Here is a 19,018-nt window from a genome sequence, read left to right as displayed (position 1 = left end):
CAAGTAGGGGCTTGGACAACAAGTTAGTTAGGGCCCCTCTCAGCCCATCCTCTCCATGGAGCAAGGCATTTCCTGATGAGGGAATATCCCAGCCAGACTGGAGCTTCTCAGGGACAGCTCTGCAGCAATCTTCGCATTTCCTGCCTTAGCGCATGTCAAGTACATGGTAGTTTTTAATAATAAAAAATAATAGTGACTTTAAAATGATCCACACTTTCCACTCAATCTACATAATGACTTTATTTAGAATGTATTCCTAGTTATAACAGTATACCTTAAGAAGTAACTAATTTACTCTAAGAAATGGAAACATAAACCATACTAATCAAAAACAAGTCTTGAAGGAACAAAACTAAAAATACTATATAGAAATCAGATGGACCACAGGATTGAAAAACAATACAGTACAGAATAGTTAAACTGAAAACACCTTGGAATAATAAATGTTGTGAGGGACAAAGATTTTTGTGTGCCTACCTGCTGCAACCTCAGAGCCTAGAAGAGTGCCCAGAACATAGGAGACACTCAATGAATAAATGAGCTATTCTGGTGGAAGAGGAGGAGGAAGAGGGGAGGGGACAGGGGAAGGGGAGGGATAATGTAATACAATTAGCTTTTTCTTTTATTAGAAATTGATTCAAGTCTCTTTTGAACTTGTTCCAATTCTAGAACTAAGGAAAACATCTCTCACGCAGCTGTAATTTTTAAATGTAGTTCTCTGCCAAATAGTGATATTTTAATCCCATCAGGAATAGAGACTAGAATGTAAATTGTCCTTTCTCTCATAACAGAAGCCCTTATCCTCTTGCCTGTCCTCCCATGTTAGAAAAACGTGAGATAGAAAATCACGTGTAGATGCCTAACATTTGGATCCCTCCAGGGAAATAAACTTATTTAGCTAGTTTTATATTCCTTAGTGAACTATTAATAATGATTGGCTGTCTCCCAGAGATGTTTTCCTCTACCTATACGGATATTTCTTCTCAGTAACATGAAGAAAAATAAAGTATTAAAAGAAAAAATAACACATTTGAATAACGGAAAAATACCACATTTGAATAACTGTCAAGTAGCATATTCCTGGAACAATCAAATACTGTGTACAGCAGCCTTCTCTGTCAGGCAGGCATTCTCTCATTTCATTGTGGAGCAAGTCCTCAGGTGTTTCAGTCTTTTCTGAAACTAGCCCAGAGAGTCCACTTTACTTTGAAGACTTGCATTCATGTACTCATTTATTTAACAAATGAAGTATCTGCTAAATGCCAAATTTTCAGCTACACCCGGAGGACCCCATACAGTCAAGGAGCTCGGTCTCCTACAGTTCCCCACAAAAGATGTCATGAATTAAAATGCCTTTGTGTTTTGGGACTAGTTAAACAAGCAAGAGAATGTGAAAGGAAAGAAACCATACATTTGTTGAAGTGCTGTTTTGAGCCAGGCACATTTCAGAAGAGAATCCCTAACCATCCTTTCTAAATAGCTTCCACCGCACCCCTGCTTACTTTTTTAAATCCTGTTTTTTTCTTCCTCTATTAATCCCCACTTGGCATTGCTCACGGTTCTGTCCTGCTCTGAGAATGGCTGGCATATAGTAGGTTTTTTGTAGGCACTGCATGAATGAACTTAAGAGATAATAATCCTTGTTTTACAAATGAGACCGAGATTGATGGTGTAAATGATTTGTTCATGATCGTGCAACACTTAAGTCACAGATCAGGAGTTTCAACCTCGGTACGAAGGCAAAGCCCGCATTTTTTCTGCAATGACTCTGCTCAATGCACATTTCTTTACAGAGGTAAGACTCTGTCTTCTTTTGTTAAACATCATTCTGTGAAAGACACTTACAGGTACAGAGATCTTGCCTTCAAGGGCCTGACACTATAGTTACTAAGAAAAAAAAAAAGCGTATCTGGAGATCCAAGTGAAAGTGTAAGGCAATGTCTAGGTGCAGAAATCTCAGCGACAGTGGACGAGAAGAGGGTAGGCTGGGCCTGGTCGGGGTCTCCAGAGCACTTTCACCTGCCTAGGGCCTGTTGTCCCTGCAACAAGGAGTAAGTAAATTCCTTCAGTACAGACAGCTTTTCCACAAGCCCTTCTTCTGAGTCCCTGTTGCCACTTAGACACCACAGAACAGTGGATAGATATGCCCTGCTTTTCGCAGAGGGAAGATGGCGGAAGGTAAAAGGCTCAGTTTGAAACAAGTTTGGGGAATCTGTGGTCTTACTGAGAGGTGGAGGAAAACAATTGTAACAACTTAGTGGGTGTTGCCTGGAAACGAGAAGACGCAAGGGAACGGGAGTGAGGGGACGAGGAACTAACCTCAAAATCAGAAGCTTGTGCCTGTCATTACACTTACTTGGCAAACATTTGCAGTGTCCTGTACTTGCGTTTGGTGTGCCCTTGTATACCAAAAAGTGGACCCAAAGGGTGAAAGCCTGATGGAAACACGTTTCTATTCAATACAAAGAAATACTCGCCTTTACATGAGTCTTTGAAAACAGATGGTGAGTCTAAGCGCTGAGGGTTTCAAACAGAGGCAGGCCGCTCCCGGGGCCCAGCTTGCAGAGGGAATGTGCCTCTAGGGTCGAGACGCCCTAGTCCCGGGTCGCTGGCCCGGGTGGGGCGGGCTAGGGGGGCGGACCGGGAGCCGACTGTACGTGCGTCAGAGGCTCCAGCTGCGCTTCGCAGTTCCCCAGGGAGCGCGCGGACTGGGATGGGGGTGCGGGGAGCTAGTGCTCTGGTCCAACCCGCGGCTGCAGGCGCGGGAGCAGGGCGCAGCATGCTGGCTGTCTCCGGGAGCCTCCTGCGCCTCCTCTCCGGGCGCATCGTCCGCTGCGCCCCGGGGGCTTCTCGAGAAGCCCCACGAAGGCGGGTCGCGGGTCTCCGTCTCCAGGGTCTCCCCCGCTACTCCAGCAGCGGGACCCCCAGCGGTTCTGGGCCCCAGGGTCCGGGTGAGCCAGGCTTGGGAAGAGGGTTGAGGCAGGGTGGACGAGGAGCCAGGGCTGGGGGTCTAGGCCTGAGCACGCGCTGATCTGCTGCTGTGCTGTGGCTATCTCGGTTCTTCCATCCATCTCTGCCACTTTCACAGCAGGAAAGGTTCACAGGGTCCCCGCCGAACACAAGCCTTCCCAATTCGACAAGAAACTCCTGCTGTGGACCGGGCGTTTCAAAGCAATGGAGGACATCCCGCCTCGAGTCCCGTAAGTGTGCTCTGTGCCGCGACCGGAGTTTCGCGCCGTGGAGGGTCGGGCCCAGGCTTGGAGGGGTGCGGGGTCCATCCACAACCCGACCTGGGCGCGCCCTGGAACGGAGGCCGCCTTAGTGCTACACAGTCCTTGCACTAACACCTACCATTTTAAGGAATTTACCTACGCCCCCCACTCGGGTAAATGTCAAGTTCCCTGGCTGAACAGTGGGCAGCTAAGCTTACCGAGAGATTGCTGAAGTTGCGTGAAAACCCAGAAATTCAGTAAGCACTTCCCCCAAAGCTCAGACACCAGCCCCCCGCGAGCTCTCAGAGAGCTCCCGGCCTTGAGGACCCGAAGCTCTCAGACCGAAAAGAAGGCGCGGTCCTCGTCTGTACCCTGGAGGCTACTGGGGCTTCCGGGGGCGGGGGCGGCTGGCGGTTCCCTGCAACACCCAAGGGAGGATCGTGGCCCACGCGTGGGCTGGAAAACCTCTGGGAAGGGGCAGCATCCGTGCGACCTCCTTTTCTGGGGTGGCTTTACGGTCTTCGGGGCACTGGCTCTAATCGGGCTTGGACGCGAGCGTCGCTGGCTTCTTCACCATCCCAAACCCAAGTAAAAGGTTCTGGAAGTGATAAAACAAGCTGACAACCACATCTCCAGGGTAAATGCAGCCTGTTGTTTTTTTTTTTTAAAGTAAATGTAAACTAAAGAAAAATAAACTTCTTTCTGCAGTTTCAGTCTATGCAAAGCAACACAACGCAGCATTTTTGCGAGATAGTGGGTGAAAAGGGAAGGAAACTAAGAATAAAATCAATCCAATACTTTTTAAATTGCTTTTTAAAATAGACTAGAACTATAACATCAAATAAGAATTTAAGATGGACAGTATGTTATCTTTATACAATATAATCAATTCCTTTTAGAATAGATAATGAAACCTGGGCGTACATCTTGTTCTGAACATATTACCTACACTTTCATTGCTTATTAACTTACAAGTCACCAAAAAACATCTTAATTAAATGAAAAAATAAAACGTGCTGAAAAATCTCCAATCAATAATGAATTCTCAAACACTCCTTTCTTGGATGAAATTATGCAATGAAGAATAGGTTAAATTTTGAAATAGCATGAAATATAAAATGTGTTTTCAGCATCTATCCATCACAGAGATTTTTTAAATATTATAAAACAATATTTTTGAGATCTATACACTCCAAACTGCAGACAACCCAAAGAAGAAATTAGCCTCAGCAAGCTAAAACATCGCCCTCCAATTTGGGGGGATTTGAGTTCTAGTGCTGTAAACAAAGTAATCGAAAATGTAAAGAACCAGCATTATTGTAAATTAGGCCCTGGAGGTGCAAGAAGGGATTAGGGGGATAAATAGTGTTGGGGTGGGAAATTGAATTTAATTTAATTTAAAAAGAGGCACTAATCCCAGTATTGCATTAACATATCTGTATGTGTGAAGACCCATTTTATAGAAATAATTTCCTCAGGATCACAGTTAAAAGTAGTAGTATAAACAGGAAATTTTTTTCTTTTTATTTCTTTAACTTTCAATCTTTTATTTATTATTATTATTTTTAATAATCATTTAGTCCCCATACACCCCCCTCACTCTGCAACACCAAACAGGGAAATTTAACTTTAAACAAGATGCTTATGAAAAGTATTATAGTTTTTCATTGGAAATGTGAAAGTATTTGAATATTTTTCATTTTTTTATTTTGTATAATTTTTAAAAGCATTATTACCTAGGAGGGATATGCCTCTTGTGCTAAGTGTTAGACTTACAGGGTAAACAGCTTTCACTTTTTATGCTCTTAACAGACATATAATTGCCAAGTGACCTATAATTATTGTACCAGCCACTAATGATATTTAATAAAGACTGTCCTTTTTCTTGTTCTTTCAGCGCTAAACTAATTTGGTATAGTAGATCAAAGCCAGATGGATGGGTAAAAAAGATTAGATCTTTTAGGTTCCATCTGGACCAAAAGTTGACAACAAATATAATCTAATAATGTCTTCATATTCACCTGTTTGCAATTAACATCTTAAAACTTAAATCAATCTGCCTAAAATCTAAGGAAAACAGGCTAGGTATTGGTTTTCTGTGCTCTTTCAACTAGTAGAAAAGTTTTTCACTTTTTTAAAAGATTTTATTTATTTGTTTTTAGAGAGAGGGGGAGGGAGGGTGAAAGAAAGGGAGAGAAACATCAATGTGTGGTTGCCTCTCCTATGCCCCCTATTGGGGACCTGGCCTGCAACCCAGGCATGTGACCTGACTGGGAATCGAACTGGTAACCCTGTGGTTCACAGCCCACACTCAATCCACTGAGCAATACCAGCCAAGGCAAGTTTTTCATTTTTAAAAGAAATTGCAACTTGTCTTTAAGGAATTTTTTAATGTAACTGCATTTTATTTAAACTTGACATTAGATAAGAAAATGTAGTGCTGAATACATTCTCCAGAATCACTTTTTAATTATCTGTAAACTGCCACTTCATATTATTGCAAATTATTGAAGTTGATTTCAAAATAAAAGGCTTACAGTCATAATTAGCCTTGTAATACTACTTTGTAAGTAGTATATCTAAAATTTTGGACAACTTGCATATAACTTTGTTAATGCATAAGACTACTTTATGCATAAGTCTGTTTAATATGGAGTCTCTGTAAAGTCTCTTTAATTTCGATGTGATGGGAGGTGACAAGAAGACATTGGGAGGCCAGTAAAATACAAATTGATTAAAATGAGTTTTAAAAAACTGCCTGTTTAAAACGGAAAACAAAGACCACAGGGACCAAATGAATGTGAGTCATAGACATAGCAAGGCTTTAATTCTTACTTTTACTGCCCGATCAGTGGAGGGGGAAAGGATGGAGAGTCAGGCCGTAATACCTAGTAGTTCTATTTTGAGCAGTTAGAAACTAAATACTACACTGTGGTTTCTCAGTGGCTAACATTAGTAAACACCTAAATAAATACCTGTTCATTTGAAATTAATAAGATAATGACCTAGCATTTTAAGGTCTTTCATGTCTACAATTTGCATTCAGGGAAATTTTTGGAATATTAACATTACAAATATTTGCCTATTATGCCAGTCAGAAAGTCACCTTGCTTTAATATAATTAACAGAATACATATCTTGATTTAGGCCAGAAATGATAGATGCTGCAAGAAACAAAGCTCGAGTGAAAGCTTGTTACATAATGATTGGACTCACTATTATCGCCTGTTTTGCAGTGATAGCATCCGCCAAAAGGGTGAGTACCTCTTTAAAATAAAGATAGACTTTAAAATAAAAGACAGACGGAAGTACAGTATGTTTTCACTTCAGATTGTGGGGAAAAAATAGAAGTGAATTTTAAGAAATATTATGAGCTTTCTCAATTTGAGGACTATTGCTATTCTTTCAACATAAGAACAATGTTGTCTCAGATGCCTTGAGCCACGCACGTATATCTGACTACACTGGAAATAAACTTGTTCATGGAAATTTGAGTCAACTAATTAACTATATGAGCAGGAGGGACAAAAGCTTGTTTCCATTTGTAAGATAAGCAAAAACAAAAACAAAAACATCCCAGAACAGTGTATTACCTGATTAAAAATCTGCACAAGAAGAACTTTGTTGATGAAAGTTATCCAGACTAGATCATTCCTTAAATTATGAACTCAATTAGCTATTGCATAGAATTCTGAAATGCAAAAATTGGAAGTAATCACAAAGGCTGACTGGTTTGTCTATATCCTGTATCTAAACGCTTTTCTTGCCATCTTTAGTATGTGGTTTCCAGAGTGAAATTAAGAGCTAATTCATTCTTCTCTAATTTTTTTTCTTGCTTCCCCAGATCCTTCCATCTGCTTACCACTTTTTGCCAAGCATAGCAGCCTCACGCATATTGGGAGACATCTAATACATCCTTATGAGTCTCTCCAGTCTTAATTACTCTATCCCTAAAAACTTGCCTCTGTTTGAAGCTGTCCTGTGTACACAGTCCGGTTTATTAGTGTCTCTATTCATTGTGATACTAAGTCTGTTTGAGTGTGATTGGAACCTTCTTGTTTATGAATATTATGTTTTAGTAGTGCACTAAGAGTTTGAACTAGATTTTGACTGCTGCATACACAGAATATTTTGCTTGGATCCATACATCTTAATTCTCTGGGCTAGTACCCAGAGAATGGTAATTTACAATGGTAATTTTGCCTACTCCCATGATTCTGCTTTTCTGTACTTCCCAGGTTTTCAAGAGCATTTGAGCCCCATGATTCACATATGAACTAGGGTCTCTAAGCTTACTGATGCTATGTATATGTCCATGTACTTCTATTATCTTATCTTGGCAAAGGACTTATACTTTGAAATTATTCTCATCAGATGGAAAATTTCTTAAATATTTGCCGGGCTAACACTTAAACAGAAATAAAGCAATTTGTTCATCTCTTGTTTTTCGCCTACCCTAGATAAAATGACTGCCCACCACGTTGATGGTTTTCTGGCTATTAAATGACAGGTTGAAGCTTGTGACTGTCTGGGCCCTCCTCGTTTCATATCATCTTCTCTTTGTTCACTGTGTTCCATCCACATTGGTTCTTTTCTATTTTTTAATACACCAAACTCCTCCTCCTCTCTGGGCTTTCCTTCCTTTCCTTGTTCTTGGCTTAGATGGCTTCCTCTCATTCTCCTTTGAGAAAGCTTCACTGACCACCCTATCCACGATGGCCACTCCCAGCTACTTAATACGTTACCATCTTTCCAGCCGCTCATGAGTAAGTCATGACACATCATCGATCCTGTTGGCTCTATTTGAAAATATATCCACAACTGGACCCATCCTCACCATCTCTCCTGGTATCGCCCTAATCTGTTGCCTAGTTTATTGTAGTATCTTCTAAAATGGTCTCACTGCTGTCCCTCTTGCCTCTCTCCAATTCACCTTTTATTTTGAGTTGTTAATGCAATTACCTTAACTAAGATTGTGACAGATGGAGGAGGCGGTTAGAAATTTGAATATATTTGGGAAGGCACAAAGAATAGAACTTTGTGATAAATTCAAAGTGAGAGGAGGTGAGGAAATGGAACAAAGAAACCCAAAAGCCTGGGGTTTTTGACTTGAACAACTAGATGGATGATAGTGCCATTATTGAGGTAAGGCTGGAGAAAGAACTCGTTGGCATGACAGTCCTATATTTTAGATATGTGAACTGTGAGGTGCATATTAGCCACCAATGTCAAACTTTTATTTATTCTGCTTAGGACATTGTATGCTCTTTAGCCTGAGAATCTACAAGGGGGGAGCCCCCCAAAATCAGAATTATCCCCTGGAGGGTGGGCCTTTGTACTACAGGCTTCCCTGCTAAGTGAGTGTTCTAGGAACCCATCTATATCAGTGTACCAGCTGGTGGTGTTGTGAGAGGCTGCATTTGGCTTCACTGAATTTTTTTTGAAGACTCTTTCAGTGTGTTTGCCCATTCCATAGATCTACAAGTGCACCTGCCCACACCACACTGAGTACTCCACAGTTTTTAACCAAAAATGGCATGATCCCTCTGCTCCAGTCTCCCTATTCACCTGATCTCACACCAAGCAACTTTTTTTGTTTCCCTGGATGAAAAAGTCCTCAAAGGGAAACATTTTGCCATTGTGAAAGAAGAGAAACCAAAAATGGCAGAAACACTAAAAGGCATCAAATCAACAAGATCAAAAACTGTTTTGAGCAGTAGAAAAAACATCTTGATAGGTGTTCTGCATCAGAAGGAGAGTTCTTTAAAGGTGACTGAAGTTTAAACATGTAAGAATAAATACACAGTTTTTTATAAGTTAATTCTCTTTTTTGGGTCTCCCCTCATACAACTTCCCTTACTTCTGAAGAAGCTGCCATACGTTAAATACAGCCCCTCCCCCAGTGTATCTAGTGTCTCTCTACCTATTATGTATGTTGCATACATGTTATGAATGTATGTTGCAACTTCCAATTCTGTTCTCTGTATCTCTTCTCTTTTCTATTTTTTTGTGTCTTTATCTCTGTGCTGCATTTAGATTATTTCCTCAGATCTATTTTCTAGCCAGAGTTCTTCCTAATTAAGATACTAATTGTCTTTTATTTTCACTGGTGATTTTTTTCCTTCTCAGATAAATGCCTATTTTCTTTGCCAGTTCCTATGGCTGCTGAGAGCAGTTTTAAAATTTCATTTCCTGATACTCCCAATTTTTTATTGGTAGTTCAGCTCTATTCCCAAGATCCCAATCCTGGACATTCCTGTTGGTATGGAGGTTACATTCCCAGGCCACTGCTGTTAAAGCCAGCATTTGTTCCTAACGCTCCCAGCATGAAACCATTTCCTTCTGCCCTGGCTCCAGTCCTTCTCATTCCCCCATCAATTCATGCCTTTTCAGTTCTTTTCATTTCTGGTACCTGAGGATTTCCCTTTATTTATTTTGAGCTAACATTTTTGTTACTTTTTATCCAACAACGTTATCTATGTGTGCCCAGAGAGGGTAGGGCAGATTTCTGATACCTGCTACCCTATTGACTGAAAGTCTAGCAACTGAAGCAATTTTTTTCTATACCAAAGCATCATTTTCCTGGATACTATGTATGATAGATGTTTTAAATTACTTTTCTCCTCTTCACAGAATCTCTTCTATATATGTCTACCTAAAACACAGATTTTTTCTCAAGAGTTACAATGCTTTTTTTTTTTTTGCAGGCTGTAGAAAGACGTGAATCTTTAACAAGCTGGAACCTGGCAAAGAAAGCTAAGTGGCGTGAAGAAGCTGCGTTGGCTGCGCAGGCTAAGGCTAAATGATACTCTGAGTGATGAAGAATTGATCAGAATATCATCACTATTATCCACAACAATAAAAGATAGGTAAAATGGAATATTTAACAAAATATTTGCCATGGCATATTTTAGTGTCAAGAAGCACAATGCCTTCTGTATTTTTACCTTTTAGTAAACTTTTATTGAAACATACATTCAGACAAGTACACAATAAATAGATTTCACATAGTGAGCACACCTGCATAACCACTGTCCAGGTGCAGACGCAGCACACCATCAGCGCCCCTGAAACCTCCTCTTTTTCCTCTGCTCTTCATTGCCCTCCAAAGAGAACCGTCATTGTGGGTTTCATCACCACACAGTAGTTTTGGACCTTATGTAAATGGAATTACACAGTATGCACTGGCAGGTATAGATTCTTATACTCAACATTATGTTGTGAGATGTATCCACAAGTTATGTGTAACATGAATTCATTTACTTTTAGTGCTATAATATTCCATCGTATGAATATGTCACAATTTATCTGGCTATTTGGTCCAGTTTTTGGTCATCACAGATAATGCCAAAATGTCATTCTGTGCATGTCATTCAAATGTTGTTGAACTAAAATCACTAAGGGGTCTTTGAAATCTAATTAATTTTTGAGCCCACGTTCTACTGTATTTGGTAATTGGATAGTCCCTCTAGTTACTTTTTATAGTTTGGAACTAGGTGGAACAGAATTTAAAATTCTGATAAACCAAGAACTATTCATTTCAAAATCTATTTCAAAATTATGAAAGTACTAAGTACTTGTACAAGCAATTTTAAAAACACAAACATTAAAGAAAAAAATGGTGTCAGTGATCTTCAAACTCATTTGACTAAGCCCTAAAGCAGCTTTTAAAATTATGTATCTCCTCTTGTAGTTTTGATTTAGCATCTGTGTGTTTAATTAAATTTATTGGGTTTAAAACATCACCATGTATGTCATTTGTATAATTTTTAAATCATCAATGTAAGTAGCTGAAATGACATGATTTCCAGCTTATTGTAATTACATGTACCTCGCATGTTTTCCATCATAACCCTGAAGCTACCTAGTTAGCTCCCTCATTTTAATGAGGATGTCTGCTTTGTAACCTTAAGGAAAAGGCCGATCCTCATTGTCAAACTAAAGAGCCAGATCAAACTTGTACTTTACATTAGAAAAAGCCTGGCTTTGATTTGGAGATGAAAGTGTTAACACACATTTCTGTGATGGTAGTCTCGCTTCTGCATTCCGCTCTAGGACAGAGAAGGCATGAAGCATTGCTGCCCCCACCCCTTGGGTGAACCAAGGCGCTGGCTGCTCTAACTCTTCACACACCAGCTTGCTCTGCTTTGCCCCCGTGGAACTCTCTCAGCAGGGACCCACGGCTAAACTATCCCTTTTGTCACCCAGAATTTTCTGCAACACAGAGAAAAGCATGAGTAAGATTCAGAATCCAGAAAAGCATGAATAAGATAACAAGTACCCTTTCTTCCTTTTCCTTCCTTCCTTCCTCCCTCCCTTCCCTCCTTCCTTCCGCCCTTTCTTTTGGCACAATAGTACAAAGATGATTAAGAAAAGAGGTGAGAAAGAACCAGCACACTAGTCTTTTCTCAGACAAATCAGTTTAGGAAACAGTATATATTCGAGTTTAAAGATCTGGACATCACTTCTCTTAAAAATATCTTACTCTGTATGCTTCCTTGAAAGTCTTCTTGTGCACCCTGCTTCAAGACTCCTGGGACATTCTAAATGTTAGAGAATAACTCAAAGAAAATGTTTATAAGGATAAATATGATGGTGCCCATTTCATGTTAGATGGAAAATTAGATGTCCAGAGAAGTCATCTAGTATTGAACTAAAAATTCCAAATAATTTTTAGAGCATCTTTAAAAACACTTGTTTGAAATGTTGGGAAAAGAAGGAAGATCCTTGCTATAGATAAGAAAGTGAAAATCCAAGACATTAAACCAATCTAAAGTTGGCTGCTATTCGTCAAGTGGGCATCTGGCTGTCCTAGGGTTTTGCATGCCAGGGAGAACAAAAACAAGAGCCTGTAAAGGCTGAGAGGATGGCTATCCACATGAAGCCAGAAGCTTATACTGTGACAGGATTGAACTAGGGTTTTATGGTGACAGTGATGTGCCTGATATAACAATTAGGGTTCTACCACAGAAACAGAACCAGTAAACGAAAATTTTATATGTATATATGGAGAGAGAGAGAGAAGTGAATGATTAGATTCAAGTGAAAAAAGGTGAAAATAAACATTGAGTATGTATTCTAAAAGTATCTAACTTTTGGGTCAGAAAAAAATGCACAGCATGTAAGTTATAGAGAAATAAGATTCTTGTATTGAGAGGAATGTAAAGGTATCAACTTGAGATTTTGTTAAATTCAACATATATGGTAAAATCCCCAGGGTAACTTAGAAAAATTTGAACTTTCAAACAAGTAGGGATTGTAAAACATCTTTCTTGCTTTTTGACTAATTGAAAAGGAAAGAAAAAGAGAGAAAGGGAAAAATACAAGAGAAATAGGACACAACAGCACAGTCAAAATGAATCCAGATGTAGTCAGAATAGTAAACCAAACTCTGGTAAGTAAATATAAAAATACTTAAAATGTATTAAAAATAATAATATTCTGCATACAAAGTACACAACTAAAACAATAGAGCAACAGAGTTGAAGGTAAAATGAATAGAAGATATAGCAGACAATTCTTAAGCAAAACATTGCTACGGTAGCTATATTAGCATCAAATGAAATCACCTTTAAGAGAAAAAGAATTACTAGAGATAAAGGATCACAACATAGTAGCAGAAGATTTAGTGCATCAAAAGGTATCATCCTCATGGTAATGAATACCATGGCATCCAACTACAGAATTGGCCTGTGCACCCTCAATAGCAATCTGGCAAATTAGTGGCTGAGAGCCGATGATGCTAAACTCGAGGGCTGACTTTCTGCACTTGGATGCACTTTGTTCCCAGCGTCACCTATGGTCACCCTGGGGTAGAAAGCCCTGCAAGCAGCTAGGCTTTGACATACACACAACAGTGTCCAAGCAGCAACAGTGAGTAAAGCCAATGGCTGTATCAGAAAACAATCAATATACCTTTAATCTCAAGGTTGGTGAGAATCTGGGGCTTTGATTAAAGCCAGGATGCCAAACTCATTTTCACCTGGGGCCACATCAGCCTCAAGTTTGCCTTCAAAGGGCCAAATGTTATTTTAGGACTATAAATGTAACTACTCTTTAACTAGGGTCAAGGAGCTCTGTATTTGGTCCTTTGAAGGCAACCTGAGGCAGATGTGGCCCCCGGTTAAGTGACACCCCTGGGTTAAAGGCAGTTGTGAGAAAAAAATGAAGTTGAGCCTGCCATCAAATCAGGAACTACAGGTGAGTATTTGGCACCACTGGTTAATCAGGTCAAGACAGCCTTGGTTGTAGCAGTGGAACCTGGGTTTGGAAGGCATGAATTCACGGAAGACGGGATGCCAAAGGTTTGCTGGTTGATGGTGGAGTGGGTACTAACACTGTCCATAAACACTGTCGTATGGTCAGGAGGTAATACATATCCCTGTCTGGCAATGCTATTGTGAGGAGTGAAGACGTATTTGACATTGACATGTTTGCTCAGGGGCTGCTCAGAATGGCTGTTACTAAAAAGTCAACAAGTAAGTGCTGGTGAGGATGTAGAAAAAAGGGAATCCTCGGTCACTCTGGAAAACAGTATGGAGGTTCCTCAAAAAGACTACCATACAACTCTGCAATTCCAGTTCTGGGCATTTATCCATGTCCTGGCCAGGTGGCTCGGTTGGAGTGTCATCCTGTACGTACACCGAACGGTAGACTTGGGGATTTCTGGGAGACTGAACTCTGCTGCAAACTGAAGTCTGTTTATGGACCTGTACATTGCATTTTTCCAATGTTTTTAGTAATCCATTTGCCACTAAAATTGCAGACTGCCTTACCAGGTATATTGTACCCTGAAAACAACTGATCCAATTACTTTCACTACCCTCTGATTAGCAAGTGTCAAATACTGAAGGCAATGAAGCCAACCAAAGCAAAAAAACGTGGCAAAAGAAGATAAAAACACTAGGTTAGGAAGGCTTAGGCTGGGCTGCTGTGTGACCTTATGTTCCAAAGTACATTAAGAAAGTTAGACCCTCTGATTTCTTAGGTTTAAAACTCCTCCTTAAATAAATGCATTGTACTGGTTTAAATAGCAGAAAAGAAAAAAATGATCTCAATTAAACAGGTGAATGTCCACTAACTGTCAAGGCTTGAGATACATAGATAAATTAGATATTTTCCCTATGATGGCAAAATATATAGATTCTAAAATATAAGCAATATACTGCTTCAAGCAGATATGCTACAGTCTTACTAGTTTTAGGAAGTGGATGGAATTTTAATCAATGAGAGCATTAGTTTCTCCTCTGCTAGGCATATACATATTATCTCAGTGAGAACAAATGAAATAGACACATATATAAATGCAACTGTAAAATAGTATTTTATTATTTTTAATAGAGTGCTGTAACATTTCATAATATTGCATACTGTTCAAATGCGGGTTTACTTAGTTAGGCAACAATATCCCCCCATCCCACTCCCCAACCAGAACTTAAAGATGCATTATCCTTTTAGAGCCGTATCACGTTGCCTTCCTATATGTCACATTAAATAAAACAGTAATGCTGTGAACTAAAATGAGTAAAGGTTAACAATACTTAGACTTCAGTTTCATAGAGTAGCTGGTAGATTGCTGAATTAGAACAGCAACACAAATCCATTAAGACTTTGTATGATAGTTAATTACTTTTTCCATAACGCTCCTTAAGAGAAGAAAAATATGAAGGCAAAGGTAATGCTGCTTTTAGTCCTTCATCAAACAAAACAAGCTTTAACTGCAAACAGGTTTTACAGTTTCCAAATGGTATGTTATTTCTGTGCCACCAAATTTTATTACTTTTTATTTTTTGTTTTCTTGTTCTGATGCTACCAGTAATGAACAAAATGACACTAAGAATTAAATCCTAGGAACACCTTTCAAAGTAGAACTTACAGATAAAAAAGTTACTTACAAATATAAAACAAGTAAGCACATTGCATAGATTAACTAGTAAAAAATTCAAATTCGGACAAAACAAAACTAAATTTATGTAACTAAATGTAAAGGACTCTCAAGTGTTTTCTTGATTTCTGCATTAATGTTAATCTTACATATGTTCCCCTTTACATGTTTTAGTTTTTGTTTTTTTTTTTGGCACAGTTTCTCTCGGATTCAAATATAATGATATTAGGAAAGCAAGTTAAAAACACTTTTCTCCCACAAGGGTCAGTGAAGATTAATTAAAAAAAAGACTATAGAGCATTTTAAATAGTACATTTGGAAGTAGTCATATGGAAAAAAATTAAGAACAAAATATTTGCTAGTCTTGTTTCAATAAACTAATCACCACACCAACAGCTGATCCCAACTATTATTCTCTTGCATTCAAATCTAATCAAATTAATTACCCAAGTAACAGATCCATGAAATTACATATATTTGCTTAAAATATGGTCACATCTGTACTTAGAGATATAATTTTTATTTTATTGGCAAAAATTTAAAACTCCTTCCCTCACAGATTATTCCATATGTGTGTTTGCACAAACCTATATATTATTTTTTCTTCTGTAAGAATTATTTGTTTAAAAGACGTGGCTTAGAGATTTGTTAATGCGACTACAGGGTCCTCAAAAGCAGGCACAGCTGGCTAGTTTATGAATTATGCTGCATTATTAAGTTCAATTGAATAGAAAGAGTGGAATACCCTGTCACCTTCTACTGAGAATCATCTATACCACAAAAAAGTGTTTATCTGACAAATTCACTATCAATTTGCTGATCTTTAATATAATCACCCTGTTCTTTTGAACATACATAATGCAAAAGGAACCTTTTATACTAAACTTCATAATTTTTACTACAATAAAAAGGGCACAGATACAATCCTCTACTTAATATAAAAGAGGTTTGGCAGATACAGTCAGCATTATGGACACCAGTTAAACCTGTATTTCATAGCTGTAGGTTTTAGTGTCTTGCCAAAAGCTTGGTTTCATAATATATAATTTACAAAGTGTCATATTATTTAAAAGTACTCATATATACATTTCTTCTTGTAACACACCTCTGATTTCCAGTGGAAACATTATAAATGCTATCATAAATGAAATCTTTCTTTACAGAATAGACTATGAATCATATCAAAAATGTTTTAGTTTCCATCTTAAAAGAGTTGTAAACTAATTTTTAAATATTTTAGTTATATAATTGGAAATGTAAATAACCTGAATATAACTATAAATGAGAAGACAGAGTTCAACAGTAGCTTTTGCTTAGAAAACTCTACCAAGTATACTACTGTGAGCATAACACACACATATATATGTGTATCCATAAATACAGATGTAATTTTCCTATTGAAACTTTTTTTAAGTTTCCATTTGAAGAGGTTTTGCCTTTAATACATAAAACACATACATTATATTGACCAATCTGATACAAATGTAATTTAATGCATTGATTGATAACAAACAGCAGAATGACCCTCCGAATATTACCAAAAAAAAAAAAAAATCCTAAAATCCTTTCAACCACATGAAAGAATTCTTAGCAATTTTCATTAATATCATCTTTTAGTGTCCAAACATTAAGTATATTTAATAAACTTTAGCACATATCAAGGTGACTTCTTTGGGACAATTTTGCCATTCAAATACCTAAATTTATTACTAAACAGAAAAAGAAACTTTACAATTACTGCTCTGAAAAATCAGAGAAAGAATTACAGTATTATTTTTGCTATGCAGCATTACTTTAGATTCATGATGGCATCCCTTAAAATGATGCTTTTTAAAACGAAGAGTGAAAAATTGTAAAACACTATTTCAAAAATGGTAGCACATTTGGTCAAATTACAAAATATACTAATATAATAGCATTTATATGTGTTAAAAACATAAATATTTAAAGTTGTATAGTAGTTTTAATGTGTTCAACATGAAGAATGACTTCTCTCTTCACAATTGCCACATTTTAATTGATTATCAGTACAATATTTCTTCTGTTTCATAAATAAATTTTATAGCATTTTTTATCATTTTTTTTTGCAAAGTATAACCTACAGCACAGTGATTTATAATTTAAGGTAATAGATTATTTTCACACTCTAATTTAACTTTTACACTATTCAATGCTTCTAAAGCTTTTGTTTTGTTTTGTTTTTGCTTCAAGATAGAGGTAGATTTAGTAGAGATTGGGCCCATCAGACTTACTGCCAAAACACAGTTATAAATCTGTACTGCTAATATGCAGTTTCCAAGGATGCTAGAAAAAATTCAGAACCATATGTAATACTTTACCAAAGTTCTCCTTTTCAAGCTTAAGTTAATAAATAATTTCACAATGTATTTAATTCATAGATTAAGAAATAGATAAAACAATAAAAGACATAAATACAGGCACATCAAAATAAAAATCAAAACTATACTGAAAGATTGCAGCTGAATGGAAACTTTTGCTTTGCTTTTAAAAGTGCATCAACTTCTTTTCTGTTCTACATTAAAGCACATCAAACATTCCTACTGACATGGTAACAAAGAGGAGATATCTAAAACTACCCTTATTGGCCATTAATTTTTTTCGCCACAAAGTTAAAGTTGAAACCCTTCCATGGGTGCCTCCTGCTGCTGAAATACAAACTGCTGTTGGTTTTCATCCACCTGAGGTACAACGCTGGGGTCGTCGTCTTCTACACCAAAGTAATGTTCAATCAGATCAAAAGCCTTTTGGTAAATTTCTTGATTTTCATGGCTTTGCAGAAATTCAATTTTATCTAGACCTATTATTCAAAACATATATATAAAAATTGTTATTCAAGTTTCAACATGCATTTAAATCAAAATAATGAATCAATAGCATCCATCAGTCCACTGGCAATGGGACTGTTATTTTTATCTAATTTTTGCACATACTGTAGCTACCACTGATGTCTTTTACTTCAGAAATGAACCCATGGAACAGTCTGGTAAGAGGAAGTAGCACAGGCCTGGGAGTAAGAAGATTAGAGACTCCACTCTTGCTTAACTGTGTGATTTTTACCCAAATAAGTCTGGTTCCTCTACAGGTCTCAATTTTATTTTTTATTACTTTCTCCCCCTACTGGCCCAAGCATTTTATTTTTTTAACATTTTTATTTGAATTTAATATTTCACTCTATTGCTATTGATATTTTGCTTTGTTTCTATTTATTTATTTTTATTTTTAAATATGCTTTATTGTTTGTGCTGTTAGAGTTGTCCTAGTTTTTTCCACTCTTCCCACCTCCAAGCAACAGCCCCCACCACTTCCAGGAATCCCCACGCTATAAATGACAGTTTTAGATTAACTCTACAGGTCCTTTCCAGAATAATTATGCTAAATAAAAAGCACAAAAAAGGAAAGCAACAAAACAAAAATGAATGGAGAAAGTAAAATGTTTGTAAACTGACACACACATTCTCTTATAAATGAGCCAGAGAATATCAAGATGTAATAAGTGAGTACTATTTGCAAGTTCAATATAGCTACTGTATAATTTACAAAAAGTACAACTTATAAATTAAACTGAAAAAGCCCACTTTGATAGGAGAATTTATAGCTCACAAGAAAAAAAATCTACACTTAAGTCTGGGTGATGCTGAAAAGAGTTTTCATTTAATTAGAAATAATCCTCTTTAATTATATTATTGCAGAATAGAAAGAATTAACAGTAGTCATATCTATATACAATCACAGAATAGCCCAAACTCTACTATAACTTGAAGTTAAAATAATGACTAAAGAAATATTCTTAAATTTTTATTTAAGAACAGTGACATTTATGTAGAATAATGACATTATATAATTGTGAAATAAAGACAAATATCCCAGGCTTGGTTTAAGAAACATAAATAAAAGCTTGAAT

General features: G+C 37.5%; 2 protein-coding genes across 5 annotated transcripts in view; one reads left to right on the top strand and one right to left on the bottom strand.

Moving 5' to 3' along the window:
• The first annotated feature begins 2,494 nt into the window (after positions 1 to 2,494).
• On the top strand, positions 2,495 to 10,711 carry FAM162B (family with sequence similarity 162 member B). 2 transcript variants are annotated; one of them, XM_028510732.2, is made up of 4 exons: positions 2,495 to 2,951; positions 3,092 to 3,200; positions 6,360 to 6,468; positions 9,920 to 10,711. In XM_028510732.2, the coding sequence occupies exons 1-4, from the start codon at positions 2,714 to 2,716 to the stop codon at positions 10,016 to 10,018; spliced, it is 555 nt and encodes a 184-aa protein (XP_028366533.2). In that variant the 5' UTR covers positions 2,495 to 2,713; the 3' UTR covers positions 10,019 to 10,711. The 2 variants fall into 2 exon arrangements, with proteins under 2 accessions (XP_028366533.2, XP_028366532.1); XM_028510731.2 differs by having other exon boundaries at positions 2,510 to 2,951; positions 3,089 to 3,200.
• A 3,801-nt stretch (positions 10,712 to 14,512) lies between these two features.
• Positions 14,513 to 19,018, bottom strand: part of KPNA5 (karyopherin subunit alpha 5) — a 50,673-nt gene continuing 46,167 nt past the window's right edge. For all 3 annotated transcript variants that reach the window (XM_028509435.2, XM_028509433.2, XM_028509436.2), the window contains one exon: positions 14,513 to 17,914. In XM_028509435.2, coding sequence (XP_028365236.1) covers positions 17,727 to 17,914 — 188 coding nt within the window. In that variant the 3' untranslated portion in view covers positions 14,513 to 17,726. The remainder of the gene's footprint in view (positions 17,915 to 19,018) is intronic.

The sequence above is a fragment of the Phyllostomus discolor genome, chromosome 4 (genome assembly GCF_004126475.2).
Source record: "Phyllostomus discolor isolate MPI-MPIP mPhyDis1 chromosome 4, mPhyDis1.pri.v3, whole genome shotgun sequence".
Taxonomy (NCBI): Eukaryota; Metazoa; Chordata; class Mammalia; order Chiroptera; family Phyllostomidae; genus Phyllostomus; species Phyllostomus discolor.
Note: the sequence above shows the minus strand (reverse complement) of the source record. Positions and strands in the feature narration are given on the sequence as shown.

Bases quoted from the DNA above. Each gene is read 5' to 3' on its own strand.
- FAM162B (XM_028510731.2), top strand. From the start codon at position 2,714: ATGGGGGTGCGGGGAGCTAGTGCTCTGGTCCAACCCGCGGCTGCAGGC. The intron at 3,201-6,359 runs GTAAGTGTGCTC...ATCTTGATTTAG, and splicing joins GACATCCCGCCTCGAGTCCC to GCCAGAAATGATAGATGCTG. The intron at 6,469-9,919 runs GTGAGTACCTCT...TTTTTTTTGCAG, and splicing joins TGATAGCATCCGCCAAAAGG to GCTGTAGAAAGACGTGAATC.